Source organism: Ailuropoda melanoleuca, chromosome 13 (genome assembly GCF_002007445.2).
Source record: "Ailuropoda melanoleuca isolate Jingjing chromosome 13, ASM200744v2, whole genome shotgun sequence".
NCBI lineage: Eukaryota > Metazoa > Chordata > Mammalia > Carnivora > Ursidae > Ailuropoda > Ailuropoda melanoleuca.
Window position 1 is genome coordinate 943,532 of NC_048230.1, and position 18,119 is coordinate 961,650.

Consider the following 18,119-nt stretch of genomic DNA (forward strand, 5'->3'; position numbering starts at 1 on the left):
CCCTCAGACAACCAACGGTTTGTTCTCGTATTAAGCTTTTTGTATATTTGTTTTGTAGACTCCTCCCATAAGTAAAATCATAAAACCTTTTTTTTAACTTTAAATTCCAGTAGAGTTAACCTACAGTGTTATCACAAAATAAAAAGTTTCTGTACAGAGAAGGAAACAACAAAATTAAAAAGCAACCTATCAAATGGGAGAAGATAATTGTAAATGACATATCCAATAAAGGGTTAGTATCCAAAATCTATAAAGAACTTATAGGGGCACCTGGTTGGCTCAGTCAGTAGAGCATGTGACCCTTAATCTCACGGTTGTGAGTTCAAGCCCCACACTGGAGATGGAGCCTACTTAAAATAAAAAAATATGAAAAAAAATTAAGAACTTATACAACTCGACACCCAAAATACATATACTCCAACTAAAAATGGACAGAAGAAATGCACATAAGACCTCTCTTGAGGGTAATCTGGCTACATCTGGAAGAGCTGCAGCCCAACAGCCCCACCTCCTGGTACGCCCCCCGCCACGCACATATGTGCCCAGAAGGTCACCCGAGGACACGGTCACTACAGCATTGTTTGCAATGTAAGAAAATGGGGGGGTGCCTGGGTGGCGCAGTCACTTGAGCATCCGACTCTTGGTTTCAGCTCAGGTCATGACCTCAGGGTGGTAGGATCAAGCCCTGCTTCAGGCTCTGTGGGGCTTGAGACTCTCTCTGCCTCTGCCCCTCCCCCACCCTATGCATGTGTGCTCGTTCTCTCTCTCAAATAAATAAATCTTAAAAAAAGAAAAAGAAAGTGGAAAAGACCCAAGAGCTCATCAATAGGAGATACAAAGGAGAAACAAAAAATATGACATGTTTGTACCTATTAATACCACAGGGCAGTTAAAAAGAAGGAACTAGATGCATGACACCATGGATAGATTCCAAAATCCATGCGGAGGGGCACAAATGCAGAACTATAGTGGTGACAATGAACACTGTTCTAAGCACTAGACATATGTAGCCTTACGTAACCCCCAAAACAAACCTGCAAGAAGGTTTTAGGCTTTACTAGTATTCCCATTTTACAGATGACTAAACTGAGGCACAGAGAAATTAAGTAACCTGCCCCAAGTCTCACAAGCTGGTAAGGGGCAGAGCCAAGACCTGAACCCCAGCAGTCTGATGCCAGAACATGACCATGACACTCACATAAACTTAAAAGGACATCCTGCATGTGGATTCCTAACAGTATTAAAACAGTGACAGTATTAAAAACACAGACTGAAAAAAACACACCAAATTCCCAACAGTGCTCCCTGGATGGATGGGGAGATAGGGTAATGGGGCCAAGGAGGAGTGATTACAGGGATTTAACTTGATGATGCCTTTCTTTTATCTACAAAAAAGCTCAAGAAGTTTAATACAGAATTACATGATCTGGCAATTCAGCTTCTGGGAATGTATTCGAAAGAGCTGAGAGCAGGGGCTCGAAACAGGTATTTGTAGACTTGGGTTCATAGCAGCATTATTCACGTCAGCCAGAAGACGCAAGTGCTCCTCAACAGATGAGCAGATAAACAAAATGTGGATAACTGAATTTTATATACAGCAGTATTCAATCTTAAAAAAGCAGGAAATTCTGACACGTTGGATGAAACTTGGAGGCACTGGGCCCAAGTGACATAAGCCAGACACAAAAGGGGAAACACTGCACAAATCCACTTCCCTGGGGTCGCACAGAGAGACCAAATTCATGGGGACAGAAAGTGGAATGCTGGTCAGCAGGGGCTGAGTGGGGGGGAACGGGGAGTGTCAGCTTGGGAGGATGAAAAGTTCTAAAAATGACGAATGGTGATGGTGGTACAACATTATAAGTACTTAATGCCAATGAATGTTACACTTAAAAATAATAAATCTTCTATTAGGTACATTTTACCATAATTTTTAAAAAGGTTTGGTGAAAAGGCCACAAAATGTTCACAACTATCAGGTTTGGGTCACCAGTACTCCAAGGTGGCCGTGTCATTACTGTAAAAAAACAAAACAAGTTTGATAATGTTTTAATACTGTTAGGAATCCACATGCAGGATGTCCTTTTAAGTTTATGTGAGTGTCATGTCCATGCAGGCAGGGTCCCCCAAAAAAAAAAAAAAAAAAAAAAAAAAAAAAAAAAAAAAAAAAAAAAAAAAANGTGGTTGCTATAGAAACGAGGCACCTTGGGCTCCCAGCTCAGCCCAGGTGCTGCTAACTCCAGGAATCATGTCAGAGTGTGAATACAACAAAAGCCGGATCATCCGGGCCTTGTATACACACACATACATACACACACACACACACACACACACACACACACACACACACGTCTGCCCTCCTGGTAGGTTTGCTAAATGAGGGTGTGTTCATGCAGGTGCCGGCAGTGACACCAGCTGCCCACGCCTTACAGCCGCAGGCCTGGGTCCCGTTGCCCCCTGGGAGTATGGCTGCACTCATGTGGCCATGTCACATGGGCATCAGTGTCCACACAGCCCAGGACTGTGATTACTAACAGGTAACACTTACCAAGCACTAACTATGTGTCAGGCAGGGTACTCCATGCCTCACCTGGATTATCTCCTTGAAACCTCACAGCAGCAGTACCTACATTTATTATCCCCGGATGAAGAGACTGAGACATGGAGCGGTTGTGTAGCTTGCACAAGGTCACCCAGAGCACATGACCCTAACCACTGAATCTAGACTGTGGGGAGAGAGCTTTAAATGTCACCGGTTCCCAAAGAGCCGCAAACACAGCTGCCTCACAGGTACCACCTCTGGCCCCGCTCACGCCCAGGTCTCCTGGGCCCCACACAGGCCCAGGGGCCCAGACTCCCCAGAGTCGGTCTGCACAGCAGCCAGGGCGGGCAGCCCCTGGTCCAGGCTGAGCTGGCAGGAGGGTCTGCACAGGGCGTGGCAGGCTGAGGTCCCTTCAAGCCTCTTTCTGGGCCCAGAAATGGGCCTGGGAAAGCCTGCATCCCAAAGATCCTCAATTCCACATGGTGTCTGTTCGCAGCGAGGTAACCAAGAAAGTGGCAAAGGCTGCCACCAATCTCTCTCTCTCTCTTTCACACACAAACACACACACACACACACACACACACACACCCCTCAGGGCAGGGCTCCAAAAGTCAGTTATGTGGCTTTGCGGCCTGCCAGGCACGGATTTCCGCCCACTCCACCCTCTAAGAATGAGTGGGGTACGGGGTGGAGGACGACGCTGCGGTAACCTGCTGGTTCAGAGCTGAGCCCGAGGCAGGGAGGGGTCAGCCACCTCACCTAAACAACAAAATGTGACGAAGTCAGGCTGGGCACCCGACAGTCTCAGACCTCAAGGGGAGAGGGACGCAGGCAGAAACCACTGGACCACCACAGGGCAGGAAGAAGCAAAGGCATTTCCTGCTAAGGGAACAACATCAGCAAAGACGTCAAGACTAAAAAGTGCCAGAAAACAGCAAGTCACACCATCTGGCTGGACCGAAGATCAAGAGGAGGTTGTAAGAAAAGTGAAAAAAAAAAAAAAAAAACCCCAAACCCTAGAAACGTACTGAGGCACAGAGAGGTTAAATAACTTGCCCAAGGTCCAAGATGGTGGAGTCAGGATTGAAAACATAGGCTGCCTGACTCCAAAGCCCGCACGTTAATCGCTAAGATGGGGTTCACTGTTGGGCAGCCTTTTCTTCTGTGCCTATTTTGGAATTCTGTGGGCCTGGCTAGGCCTGGAGCAGGGGTCCTCTGTGGGGTGGGAGAGCTTCTATACCCCCCACCCTGAAAATTCAGCAATGTCTGGAGACAGTTCTGATTGTCCCTGCTAGACGGTAGGTTGCTGGTATCTCGTAAGCAAAGGCCAGAGACGCTACTCAATACCTACAATGCACAGGACAGCCCCCACCACAAAGGTTTATCTAGCCCCAAATGTCAACAGAAACCTTGACCTGGAGTGACTCATCCACCTGGAACCCACTGTAACATCCAACCTGACCTGAACCATTGACAATCATCACACTTGCTCATCCCCTGAGACCGGGGTTCCCAAATTTTGCTGCATATTAGAATCTCAAAAAAAAAAAAAAATCTTAAAAATATCTTTTAAAAAATCTTTAAAAATCTTAAAAATCTAAAAAAAAAAAAATAATACTGATGCTGGGTCCCACCCCAGGCATTCTGATTTCCAATTCTGGAACCTGGTGCAACCTGGGCATGAGAATTTTTTTTTTTCTAGCATCAGGAAAATACAAATCAAAACCACAATGAGAAACCACTTCACACCCATCAGAATGGCTAAAATTAACAAGACAGGCATGAGAATTTCTTAAAGCCTCGCAGGTGACAGCAAAGTACAAAAAGTCTGGGAACTACTGCCTTGGCAGGGAGGGAAGGGTCAAACTCTCTGCTGTGGACCAAAGACTGTTCGTGGATGCTAATGCTGAAAGAGAAATCGCTGGAAAGTCAACATGACCAAAGACTGCCCAGCCCCCCACCAACGTGGGGCGGGGACCGCCCCAGGAACAAGCTTGTATGGAGTCAGCACGAACAAAGCCTGCCATGGGCGCAGGGGGCGGGGAGAGCTAGAGACGGCTCTGGGGTGACGGATTAGTCAGAGCTGGCAGAGGCCGGAGGAGGGGGTTAATTAGAGAGCCTTTGTCACTGCCTGGGCAGGAGATAATGGGCCTGAACTGGGAGGAGGGCGGGAGAGGACCGCGTGACTCAGGGACTTCACAACCCGGTGACAGAGAAAGAACTGGACTGGAAGACAGAAAAGGTTAATTGAGAGTGAGTGCAGTCTGGGTACAGAGTCAGCGGCTGAGGTGGGGGTGAGCGTACCTGGGAGGGGGACTAAGGAGTTGGCCATGGGGAAACAGGAGCTGGAACCTGAGAGGGATGACAGCCCCAGAATAGGGGTGGCCCACTGGTGACCCCCTGTGCTGAATCCGGCCTGCAGGGCAGGCCACACGCAGCTTGAGTTAGCTATCAAGATTTTTCCTAAAATTCCAGATTTCCAGCTTCTCTGGGATGGTGGAAGATGTGGTGAGACAGATAGCATCCCAGCGGAGTGCTGATGTGTGCCCCTGACCCCTGCCTGTGGCTGTCTTTGCCCCTGCCAGGTCCCTGCAGCCCGTCAGGCCTCTCTTCAGAAAGAGGAGACAAGATGACGTGCACGTCAGAAAGCAGTGACGACCAAGGGGTTGCTGGGGAAGCAGGAAAGGAGGCAAACCCTGCACGGAGCCAGACTGCTGACCTCCCATCTGGTCCTGCATCCGCCACCTCTGTGCGTCGCCATCTCAACTTAGGAACATCCCCCCTTGGGGTCCCATGTACTGATCTGTAAGCAAGGAGGCTGATCCCCACGATCTACTTGTCCATCCCCCTGTCACTGGGCTCCTGCAGGCTACCCAGGTCAACCCCTCTGGCCAGGCTTTGAGATAAAGCTTGGCAAACCTGATTCTCTCCAGCAAAGATTAGGCCAGGCAGGGAGAAATCCCAAATACAGCTGAAGGGGCATGACCTGCCAGGGAGAAAAGAAGACACAAGGAACAAGAACCACCTTCCAGGGGTGCCTGGGTGGCTCAGTCAGTTAAGCGTCTGCCTTGGGCTCAGGTCATGATCCCAGAGTCCTGGGATCAAGTCCCACCTCAGGCTCCTTGCTCAGCAGGGAGCCAGCTGTTCCCCTTGCTTGTGCTCTCTGTCAAATAATAAAATCTTTAAAAAAAAAAAAAAAGAACCATCTTCCAAAATCTGAAGGGGTCTCAGGAGAAAGAGGGATTACCTTAGCCTTGTTTGGGGAGGGATGGGGGACCAAGAAATGGCAGTTACAGAGATTCCAGATGAAAAGAATGGTCAGCTTTAAATAATCAGAACTGTATTGTAACAGAAGAGGCATCCTTACAGAGTAATGAGCTCCCCGTCACTGGAGGTAACCAAACTCAGGCTCAGTGACTAGTTTCAGGGGCACAAAGAATTCTCATAGTCACTAATTTCATTTTTTTTTTTTTTTAATTTCAAGTTCTAAGATTCACGGACTCCAGAGACCTGGAGATCTCTCTTAAAGGCTCCCTACTCCTCCCAATTCCCCCAGGGAAAGCTGTTGGGGATTAAGCTCTGGACTCTGCCTTCTAGAAAGGGAGGACCGAGATGGTCTGGAAAAAAGCACAGAACGTCCACCTCCCTGCTCCCCTTGCCTTACAGCAACACTACAACCCCCAACCAGACCCAGCAACTCCTGCTGCAGCCCCTGTCCCAGAACAGCCTCACCAGGGGCCCCTCCGAGGCAGAGGGAACAGCTAGGTGGCCCTCCCAGCACAAGCCAGAGGGGCGATCTACATCCCCTCCCCAACACTCCCGTCCTCACTCCCTGCTCCCAGCCCGAGAGGGGCCAGCAGGAGGAAGGAAACAGAAGGAAGCACCCCACACACTCCCAGGCACCTCTGAGTGCTGCCTGAGCCCCTGCCCAGCAGAAGCCTCTCTGAGGGCAGTGGGGGTCGTGACACACCCAGGGGTCCACAGTATATGGACAGGAAGCACAGAGAATGCACAATGGGGGGGGGGGTCAGAACCTCTCTCCAAAGCCCATAGGAGCAATTGTTCCCCAGTGCTGGCCAAATCCAGCTCCTGGTGAGCCAAGCAGAGCCCTCCGGCCTCCTCTTCATGGGACCCTGGGTCTTCTCATCAGGTCAGGCCAGCAGGCCTCTAGGCCTGGGGAGATTTATAAAGCCGCTCAAGCACATGGCCAGGGACCTAAGGATTGAAGGACCTTTTAGGGAGCGTACGGGGTGAAAGGACTCCCCCAAGGATAGTTGGGCCCAGGCTGGTGGGCCACAGGCTGCCATCTGCATCCTCCTCTCCTGCTTCCCTGCCCTTGTCTCCCACAATAACACACTTAGCCCTGTCCCATGGAATCCATAAGGACCGTCCAGCTCACCAGCCACATGGCAAACACCCTCACAGGGCCCCAGGAATAAGCAGAACCCCTCCTGCCCGTAGCCCCATTCCCATCTCAGAAGGGCCCAATGCACAGTGCCCACTGGCCAGAGCTGCCAGCCAGCACCCTGCGTGCCCATCAGCAGACATCCATCAGACCTGGTCAAGACCCAGGGAGCTGCTTGTCCATCAAGAAATCAGAACAGGGACTCACCAGGGTTTCCTAGGCATGGCAGGGACCAGCTGGGATGAGGCCCAGGAACACACAAATCCCTGGAATTTGCAGACCTTGCTGCCTGGCAAATGGCACCTTCAGGTGCATCCCCGGTGCCTGGCAATGAAATCAGGCCACAGCTCAACTGCCAGCTAAGCACCCGCCCGCCTTGCTTCTCTCTGTAGCCACTCACGCCCTGAGACTCCAGATCCCAAAAGAGACATGTTCGTGGTTACCATAGGAACTCGCTAAAGCCAAAAAAGGCACTACACAGTCACCCACATGGGCCCTCAAAGCTCATGTCCACCTGCACAAGCAAGCATACACACAACGCCTACACACCCCTACACACACCAGCACTGTTCTCAGGCTCAGGGCCCACAAGGTGTCTGAAAGTGGGTTCCCTGCATGCACAGTCCAGCCAGGTGTGGTTGCAGGCCAGGGCCACCAGCCAGTGCTTACCTGGAGCTCACCTGCCAGAGGCTCCCTAAGGGCTGAGCAGGGTGGGGCTGAGAGCCCAGGACCACTACAAGGTCTGTCTGGAAGAGGGCACTGCCTGGCCTGTTTTCTGCCCACAGACCAACTCTTGCAACCCTCCACACGTTACTCCTCTCCTCTGTCCCCTCCACGAGGGGATAGGTATGAGGGTCAGGATCAAAACAGTCACATGAAGAGGGAAGAAGGGAAAGGGGGAGCAGAGATTATATATTCAGAGCCGTACTCCCTCATCTCCATAAATGGGACCAACATACACCCAATGGCTCAAGTGAAAACTTGCAAGTCTTCACCTTGACCCTCCCTTGCCCTCACCTCCCACATCCAAACCAATCCAGCCTGGGAAACCCACTTCCTCAGGAACTCTCCAATCTGTCCACTCTCCCCAACCCCAACGCCCCCACACCATCCTCCAATCTCCAATGAGTCAGCAGAGGGCAGCCAGGGGGGCCCTCAGGCTCATATGTAGGTCCTACTCCCCTTAAAACCCTTCAATGGCTCCCACTCACCCACAGAAGCCAGCTCAGCCCTCCACACAGCTGTCCCATGCTCCCAGAGGCAGCCCCACCTGCCCCCGAACTCCCACCCCAGTATTCCATCTGTAGTAGTAACGGCCCCACATCCCTCCCACCCCTGCATTTCTAACGTGTCTATGCACTGTGGCTGTTACCCGGAGTGCCTCACTCTCCTGCGGGCTGACCTTACCCCCGGAGATGGCTCAGGCATCACCAAGTCTGCAGGAAACCCCTTCCACCCTCTCGGAGGACATCTCTGCTAGCCCTCATCACATTCCATGGCAACTGTCTGCCTAGATGTCTGCCTGCCTGCAGGGCTGTAAGCTTTCATGACCAGAGACGGGTCTTTTTCATCCTTGTTTCCCCTACCAACCCCAGGGTCTGGCTTTGGGCGTGGAATGTAAGTGCCCATTAATCATGAGCTGAACGGATGCAGCATTCTAAGCCCCAGAATGGCAAGTTCCCCATCCCTGACAACCCAGCAAACTCTTAGCACACGCTCTGGGGGTGTAAGGGGAAGTGACAAAGGGAGCAGCCCCAGAAGGTTCTAGAACATTTTGGTGGCACCTGAAGGACTCTTGTGCACTGCCCCCGCCCCCCGTGTTCCTGTGTGGTTCCACGCCCCTGCACTGCCTGCCTGTGAGCGGCCTCACCATTCAGCACCAGACATGCCGCTCAACCTGGGTCTCCAGCAAAGGCACGTGCTGTGAAGGCAGAGGTGCATTCTGTGGCCAAGGCCCCCATGCACATCGGGGGTGACAAGAGTGGGAAAGCAGGGTGGGGGAGGTGCTGAGAACTACTCCGCTCCAGCCGAGACTAAACCAGCCATGAAGCACAGACCTGGATTCAAATCCTGCTCCATGAACTTAAGCAAGGGTCCTAATCTCTCTGAGCCTCCATTTTCTCATCTGTAACATGCAGAGAGAAGTGGCAGCTGCTTCAGGAGGTGGCTGTGAAACCTCAGGGACACTGTGCAACGTGTGACAACTAAACACACATACGTGCTCAACAGTGCTGGGCCCACAACCCCCACCTTCAGAGCTGTGTGGCTCAGGGACACCCCCAGCAGGTACGTGGCTGACTATGCGGAGAGGACCAGGTCCCTGGAGAAGGAGCCAAGGCAACTGGGAGCACAGGCCACAGATCAGCGTGTTTGGGGCTACACTAGTAGAGAGAAAGATGTCTCACCCAGCAGAGGCCGAGGGCAAGTGGCGTCTTGGTGCCTAGGAGAACTGCAGCCTGTGTATTGGCTGCCTACTGGACATGCCAGTGAGCAGAGCCACAGCCGGGCATCGAGGCAGAACCCTGGTGCTATCATGTGAGGTGCTATCAATGGGGGAAGGAAGAAGGATGAAAGAACGGGAACTGAACTCCCTTTTAGTGCCAAGGGGAGTGGCGGTGGCTAGATAAAACCTCTTATGGTGTCTGCCCAGCCCACAGTCCACCTTTCTTGTCTGGGAACTAACCCCTCCCAAATAAGAGATGACCACAGCAGCCCTAGTTTATCCATAAAACCCTATCTCTCCGGCTAAACTGACTGCATCAGGGATACACAACTGACCCGAGCTGGGCCGGTAACATGCTCCCTCTTTCTTAGGTTTTCCTGAGATGTAATTTACATATCATACAATTCATTGTTTTAAACTGTACAATTCAATGGTTTTTAGTGTATTCACAAAGTTGTGCCGCCACCACCACTATCTAGGCCCAGGGCACCCACACCACCCCACAGAGAAGCCTGTACCCTTTAGCACTCACTCCCCTTAGTCCCCCCAACAACCTCCCCAGTCCTAGGACACCATGAATCTATCTTCTGTCTCTACAGATTTGCTTATCCCAGACATTTCTTATAAAGGGAATCACACAGTATGTGGTGTTTTGTGAATTTTGCTTAGCATAAATAATGTCTTCAAAGTTCATCTATGCTGTAACATGTATCAGTACTTGATTTCTTTTGATGGCCAAATAAGATGCCATTGGAACCATATGTCACATTTTGTTTACCCATCTGGCTGTTGATGAATATTTGTGTTGTTTCCACTTTTTTTTTTTAAAAGATTTTATTTATTTATTTGAAAGAGAGAGAGAGAGAACAAGCACTGTAGGGGGGGAGGGGGAGAGAAGCAGACTCCCTGTTGAGCGGGAAGCCCGATGTGGGGCTTGATCCCGGGATCCGGAGATCATGACCTGAGCCAAAGGCAGACGCCTAACCGAGTGAGCCACCCCGGCGCCCTGGGTTGTTTCCACTTTGAGTTATTATCAATGACGCTATGCATAGGGGTGCATGGCTGGCTCAATCAGTTAAGCATCTGCCTTCAGGTCAGGTCCTGATCTGGGATCGAGCCCTGCATTGGGCTCCCTGCTCGGCCAGGGGTCTCCCTCTGCTCCTGCTTGTGCTCTGTCTCTCTCTCTCTCAGATAAATAAATAAAATATTTGAAAAAAAATAATGCTATGTACATTTGTGCTACAAGTTTCTATATGAACATATATTTTCATTTCTCTTGGATATATACTTAAGAAAGTAATTGCTGGTCATTTGGTAACTCTACCTTTAACTTTCGAGAAACGGCCAGATTGTTTTTCAAAGCGGCTGCACCGGTTTACGTTCCCAGTAGTGGCGTATGAGGGTTCCGTTTTCTCCCCATCCTCACCAATGCTTGCCATTGTCTTGTTTTTTGGTTGGTGGGTGTGAAGGAGTAGCTCACTGTGGCTTTGATGTGCATCTCCCTGATGGCTCACGATGGTGAGCATCTCTTCAGGTACTTACTGTCCATTTATATACTTTCTTTGGAGAAATGTCTATTCAGATTCTCGGCCCATTTTTTTAAAGATTTTTTTTTATTTATTTGTCAGAGTGAGAGAGCACAAGCAGGGGGAGCAGCAGGCAGAGGGAGAAGCAGGCTCCCTGCTGAGCAAGGAGTCTGACGTGGGACTCGATCCAAGGACCCTGGGATCGTGACCTGATCTGAAGGCAGATGCTTAACCGACCGAGTCACCCAGATGTCTTCATTGACCATTTTTTAAGAGGGTTGTCTTTGTATTATTTTATTGAGTAGAAACAGATCTTCATATATCTTAGGTATGAGTCTCTCACAAGATATGTGATTTGCAAATATTTTCTCCCACTCTGTGTTTTGTCTTTGCACTTTCTTGATGGTGTCCTTTGCAACACAAAAGTTCTTAATTTTGAGGAAGTTCAATTTATCAATGTGTTGTTGCTGCTGTCATTGCGTATGCTTTTGGTATCATATCTAAGAAACCATTGCCTTATTTGAAGTCACAAAGATTTTCATCTATGATTTCTTCTAAGAGTTTTATAGTTTTCGCTTTTACATTTAGGTCTTTGATCCACTTTAAGTTAATTTTTTATATGGTATGAGAGAGGGGCTCAATTTCATTCTTTTGTATGTGGATATAGTTGTCCCAGCACCATTTGTTGAAAAGCTATTTTTCTTCATTGAATTGTCATGACACACTTGTTGAAAATCAACTGACCACAAATGTGAGGGTTTATTTCTGGATGCTATATTCTATTTCATTGATCTATATGGCTGTCCTCACACCAGTCCCAAACTGCCTGGATTGCTATAGACTTGTAGTAAGTTTTGAAATGAGGAAGTAGAGTCCTCGAACTTTGTTCTGCTTTTTCAAGATTACCCTTACATTTCCGTTTGAATTTTAGGATCAGTTTAGCAATTACTGCAAAGAAGCCAGCTGGGATTTTGTTGGGGAGGGTTTCCAGTTCCTGTTCAACCCCTCCTGAACCCTAGTACCACCTCCTCCCCTGGGTCCCTGAGACACCCTGGGATCTTTTCCGTAACTTCTGTTAACCAGGTTACACTGAGTTTTTCTTTCTTGCAATCAGAAGAATCTTAACCAGGCACAAGTAAGAACACAGTCCTACACACTGTCCCAAACAATCATCTCAGCACCACCTCCCCAGGACTAACACACTCAAATTGTCCCCCAGATACTCACCGGGGTCCCAATCTCAACACCGGCCAGTGTCCCCGGCCACCCTGTAACTAGTTCCCTTCCAGGTTACATACGTCATCTTCACCAGTTAAACAGGCCCTCAATAAACCCAAATATAGCACCAAAAGAAACACTCCTACCACTCTACACCCCTTAGTGACCCTGCTTCATGCCTAAATCCCATTCAATCTGTAGATAAGAAGCTCAGGAAATCAGACATCGTTGTGCCCACTGGACAAAGGATACAAAAGCTGAAGTCTGGAGAAGTTAAATGTCTTGCACAGGAGTGACTTGCCCTGAACACGGAGCTTCACTGTTGCACACTCACCCCATGCCAACCAGCACAGGCACAGGTGCACCCACTGTCCCACCCCATCTTCAAGAGCTGCCATAGAAGCTACCTCCTCCTGGCAGTCTTCCAAGACTGCTCCCACTGCACCTCTGGCAATTCTGCAAAGAGACAGAAAGCTCTCAGAAAGCAGGGACTGTGTGCCATCCATCCCTGCCCTGCTAACTGTTTCCCCTCACCCTTCTGAGCAAAACAGGCCAAAGTGGGAAGCCTCACCCCCCATATTCCAACCCTCAAAACCAGCTATCCTTTGCCTGGGGACCTGTACCCAGGGCATACACAGCCAGTGCTAACAACCAAATGGTATGGCAGAGGGGGCCAGCCTGGAAAACCTTTCAGCTGAGATGGAGTGTTACAAATGGAAAAGCTGCCTCTGAAGAGAGCACTCATTGGCGGAATTTTTCATGCACAAGCTAATTCACATATGGCAGGATAATATTTTGGGCTAGTGACCAATGCTATTTTTACCTCCTAGAATTCCCCTCCTTTTCAATTCACTCACCTGGAGCAGATGGTTGGTCACTCACTGCCCATGGAAGGGATGAAGATGGAAGCTGATTTTGTAAAAGTCTGACGGGGAAAGGGGATCAGAATGCAAACAAAATGGTTTGGCCAGAAACACGCATGAAAAAGGAGCAAAGACGGTGATGGAAGAGCAGTTGGAAGTTCTAGACAGAGGTGTGTCTGCTCAGGGCTTCCCGGACAGAGGAGCAGACATACGGCCGAGCGAGACAGCCAATTCCCAGACCCCAAATCCGGTGTTGAAGCTTCAAGAGAGCCCCAGGGCCGGGCTCGCAGGATGACATTTGTCTGGTAACAGATGACTCAATGACCAACTGACCATACACCAGTGCGCGAGCGCACACACGCACATCGCGGTTTTATGATGTTCTAGAACTATGAAGCACAATGTCAGAAAGCCTGATAGAACTGGGGCTTCATGTAATAATCAAGATGATGGGAAATACAATTATCTTTCTTACACCCCCAAGTTATGGCCTAAAAGATACTGCTATACACATTACCATCAATCTGGCATTTGCTGTTTCCGTTCCAGCATCTCCCTTTCTCCAGATGCCCCACGAATCAAGAGCCTGATCCAATCTCTCCAGTGCAAAGCCCCTAAGACAGAGATGGACAAATGCAACAGCCCACAACTCAGGGGGAAATGAGGGCCCCAGAGGAGCTCTGGCCTACCATCATCTCCAATCATTACATAACAGGAAGTGGCTACTTACTTGACCTTTAGGCTCGCCAGCATGGTCTTGTCGATCCTGCCAAGAAAAAAGCAAAGGCTTTGGTCAGTGCTGAGGCTGAAGGCTCCCACCTAGCATCTTCAGGGGAGGTCCCTTGGCCTGTCCAGACCACCAAGCCAACAGGGCCCCGCAGGGGACAGCCACTACAGAGGGGAGCTCTCCTCCAGCCCAGGCAGGGAGAGCCGTGCACTCTGGGGGGGCTGGAGCCACACATAACCCTATGAGGCAGGTACTGCTATTCTCCCCATTTTAGAGATGAGGAAACAGAGGCTCAGAAGGATAACATCACTGGCCCAGTGTGAATCCGGGTTCTGACTCCACCCCAGAGATCACAAGCACTGTGTAGATAGCATTTCCCTTCATTACCTCCACTGCACACGAGAGAACTCTGCAAGCCAGCTCCATCAGTCACTGGCAGCTAGACATTCAACACATTGATACTTCCTGGGCTTCTGCTTTGGAAAGATGCCAGCACCAGGGACCCTCCCACCCCAGTTCCGGGAGCTGCCAGTCCATGCGAGGAGACAGACCCCACTCCTGAGGCAGCACCCAATAGCAGGCTCCAGGGTGCATGAGCAAGTGGGATCTGTCAGGCATGAAGCTCAGAGCAGGGAAGATCACATTTATGGCAGACTGTCCTGGCAGCCAGCCCCTCCACCCCAGCCCGCACCCACCCTTGCTGGAAGACAAGGCAGGGCTGCTAAGCTTCTATTTTTACCCTCTGCATATGCCAGCCCTTATGGCTGATAAAAGAGGCCCCTTCCTCTCTCTAGAGACAGAAAGGTGGGCAAGATTCCCACTGTCAGTGTCTCCTCCTGCTTAGGGGTCACGATCACCAGTGTCACCACCAGCCCCATGTCATCACCTTCAGCACCACCCCCTCCATATCACCACCACCACGTCAGCATGACCATCAGTGCCACGTCCAGCATGCTGGAAACCCTGGAAATATCTTTCAGCCCTCCCCCCTCCAGTTAGCTCAGCTGTGCCACAGGCTTCCTATGGGGCAGCACCAGGATGAGAGCAGTGTTGGGGCCACACAGGGAGGACACAGAGCTGCCCCAGCAGTCACAAGTCAGCGCCAAGCCCTTGAGCTGGGAGGTGGGATCCTTCCATTCTGAGTAAACTCCCAACATCTTCTGATCTCAGTCCCCAGCAGCAAAACAAGCCACACCCCAAGGCCCCCGACCCAGGTCCCTTCCAGCTTCTTCCCCACGCAACCTGGGCCCCTGTCCTGGAGCCCCCACAACTGGTCCCCAAGGGTCTCATGGGGCCCCCAATCCCTCTGGCATGCAGACATTCCTCCTCTCCCATTCAGCCCACCAGCTGGGGGTAGGGTGAATCTGGGGGGCAGATCCCTACATTCTGCTGTAATATTTGCAGTCCAGAGCTACCTAATTGTAACCCCTAACAATAAGCCCTTACATTTTATATTTTCTCAAGGAATCGCTTTTAATTCTTACAACATCCCTACGTTGTGGATAAGGTGGAAATCCCCCGCCTTCCCATGGGGAAACTGAGACCTGGAGAGGGGAAGTGTCCTGAGTTCCTCAAAGAGTCAAGGTGGAGCCAGCACTTAGAGCCGAGACTCCTGGTGCGGCGCCCTCTCAACCCAGCCACCACACCACTGGGTGGCACTGTGGGTCACAGCAACCCCTGGCCCAGCACCCACACCCACAGCCACACCCAGCCAGCAGTCTGTCCACAGGTTCCCACGCTGGGGTGTGACCCTGGGAGGCAGGGCCGGTGGTCTTGGCAGGACAGAGACAGGAGACACGGCAGCATCCTTTTCTCATTCAGAAAGCCAAACTTCCTAGGTTCTCCCGGGCACCTTTCTCGCCTCCCTACCACCCGCCTGCCCCATCCCATTGCCTCTCTTCACCTTGTCTACCCCTGATCTACTGGTTATCCCCCCTGGCATCCAACGGAGCTTCTAGAATACCAGCCCCCTGAGATTCTGTTCACCACCTGGAGTAGACCAGGGCTCCAGGAATCTGCCCTTGAGTCTCCAACCCTCCCAGCTAGCAGCCATCTCCAGATGATGCCTACTCTACCCCTCCAACCCCACCAGGAAGCCCTGCCATCCCCTCAAACTCTATGAGCCCCTAATCAAACACCTGTCATGGGCAAAAAACATATCACTTAGTCATTCCACAAGCATGTACTGAGCACGCACAATGTGCCACACACAGTTCCCCGGTCTGCTCCACATCTCCCAGAGAAGCACGGCTCTCAGACAAAACCCTCTCATGGCCTGAGCCCCGCCCTGTAGCGATCCCAGCCAGCCTGACCGGGAAGCAGACAAGGTGTTTCAAAGCCAGAGCCCACACTCAGCCCAGCAAGCCCTGGGCCCGGGGAGGTGGGGGGGCGTCAGGGAGGCCCGTGAGCAGACACCAGGCCACACAGTGCCAGCCCTAGTACCATCTCATCCTCACTCTCCCCATCTGACAAACATGCAGCACCCACAACTCCTTCCTGCTGGAGGATGGAGGGCAAAGTGCCTTCAGAGAGGAGGGAAAGGGAAGTCAAAGGCTGCACACACGCAGAAGCATAACTAGCCAGAGGAGCAGACAGAGCCCATCCCCTCCCAGCCCCTGCAGCCCCTCCCTCTTTCCCTTGTCTCTGTGCGCCCCCAGTCAGCCCAGCAGCCTCCACACCAGGGCACCCCCAGCCACCCTCCCTGCAGCAGTGGGAACCTTTTCTCTGACAACGCCCCAGGCCCAGAAGCTGAAAGGAAACCGATAATGAAAACCACTAGACCCCATTCCCCAGCTGAGGAGAAGCTGCCAGCAGCTGGTAACCAGAGACAAGTCTTTGACCTCAGTCTCCCCGTTTTCTGACCCCCTGGGGAGGGAAGAGCCTCTCCCCTGTCCTGCACAGAAGCTTAGTGGCAAAAGGTGGCCTCAAGGACCAGGCAAGAGGCTGGAGAACAAAGCCAGCTGCTCAGGCTCGGACAGAGCTGGGATTGGCTGCCCAGGGTGGGAGGAGGGATCTGTGGAGACAGGCCTGCCCCTTCCATCACAGCTCACCCCCACACCGGAGGGAGGCAGCGGGCCAGCGGGCCACAGATGCCCCCATCACAAAGTCACACACACACACAATGACACAGACAGAAGCACGGCACGCACGCACGGACAAGAGGACGCAAAGCTACGGAAGACCAGAGGTGCAGACACCTGCTCAGAAATGCAAAGTGCACGCGTGGTCACACACCTAACACACCTTCGCAGCCAGCCACACACTTCATACAGGCAGCTGCAGACATGCCACACACACCCACAATCATCACAGAGGCACCCACACACATGGGAACCATGACAAGACACACACATTCAACCCCCGCCACGCAGGCTTGCTCACACTGGCTCCAGCTCCAACCTCCTGGATTCCCGAGATCCTACTCCAGGGACAGTGAGGAAAAGCTTGGTGTCAGGAACCGCCACCATCTCCATCCAGCCCCGGCACTGGAAATGCCCCCCACCCACCAAGGTCTCAGGCCCAACCTAGCCCTCCACTCCCACAGGCAGCCACAGCAGGTGCCAACACTTCCCAGCGAGGTTCACTCTCAGCCCTTCAGCTGCCCTCCCCCTGTCACCTACCATCCGAAGCCCCCAAAGGAGACGCTGCGCTTCCTGCGAAACATGGTTGTAGCCACAAGGCCCCGGGTCCCAGTGATGTCCCCGGGGCTGTTGGCAAAAGGGCCACGGCGCAGCCGGGTCGGTGGGGCCACAGGCATAGAGCGGGACATGCAGTGCGGCACCTCCCCCATCGCCTGCCCCCCAACCCCAGCACTTCCTGTGGGTGAGGCCGCAGGGCTGGGAGGTGTGTCCTGCCCTCCAGGAGACAGCCAGCAGGGGAGTTCGCAGAGGGCAGCTTCCCCACGCCCAGAGGAACCCGCAGCTCCGGAAAGGGCTCGGCTGGCAGATTGCACCACAGCCCAAGTTGGCAGCTCGGTCCCACACAGCCCTGGCTTCCCAGAACCCAAAGGAGGGTGAGACACAGGCAGGCACAAATGTGCCTGTTGAGGAAGAGAAAGAGCCTGCTGGAAGGCTCAAGAGACTTGCAGACAGGCCCCTGAGACCCACTCCCCAGGGCTGCCCAAGACGGGACCTCCGCCTTCCTGCAGGCAAGGCTCAGCACACACCAGACGAACCAGCCCGACGCCTGAGCACCTGTGGGCATGAGTACACATGCACTCACAAGAGCACAGGGGCACACACACACGCATATGCATGCACGCACAGGGTCCACAGGTGCACACAGGTGTGCTCACACAAGTGTCCTTAGACACCCCATACACACGCTCACACACACTACACATTCCCGTGCAAGTTCATACAGACCTCAACGGAGACACCTGCATGTAGATCTCGT

At 51.9% G+C, this 18,119-nt stretch overlaps 1 protein-coding gene across 5 annotated transcripts in view; it reads right to left on the reverse strand.

Moving 5' to 3' along the window:
• RAP1GAP2 (RAP1 GTPase activating protein 2) overlaps positions 1–17,578 on the reverse strand; it is a 177,507-nt gene extending 159,929 nt beyond the window's left edge. Inside the window, exons 1-2 of one of the 5 annotated variants that reach the window (XM_034640330.1) lie at positions 17,345–17,578; positions 13,728–13,763 (exon numbers count right to left, since the gene is read on the reverse strand). In XM_034640330.1, the coding sequence (XP_034496221.1) occupies positions 13,728–13,763; positions 17,345–17,514 (206 nt within the window). In that variant the 5' untranslated portion in view covers positions 17,515–17,578. Of the gene's footprint in view, positions 1–13,727; positions 13,764–14,111; positions 14,264–17,344 lie in introns of those variants that run through there. The other 4 variants (XM_034640331.1, XM_034640333.1, XM_011223399.3 and 1 more) reach the window with 4 other exon arrangements.
• Between the last annotated feature and the right edge of the window lie 541 nt (positions 17,579–18,119).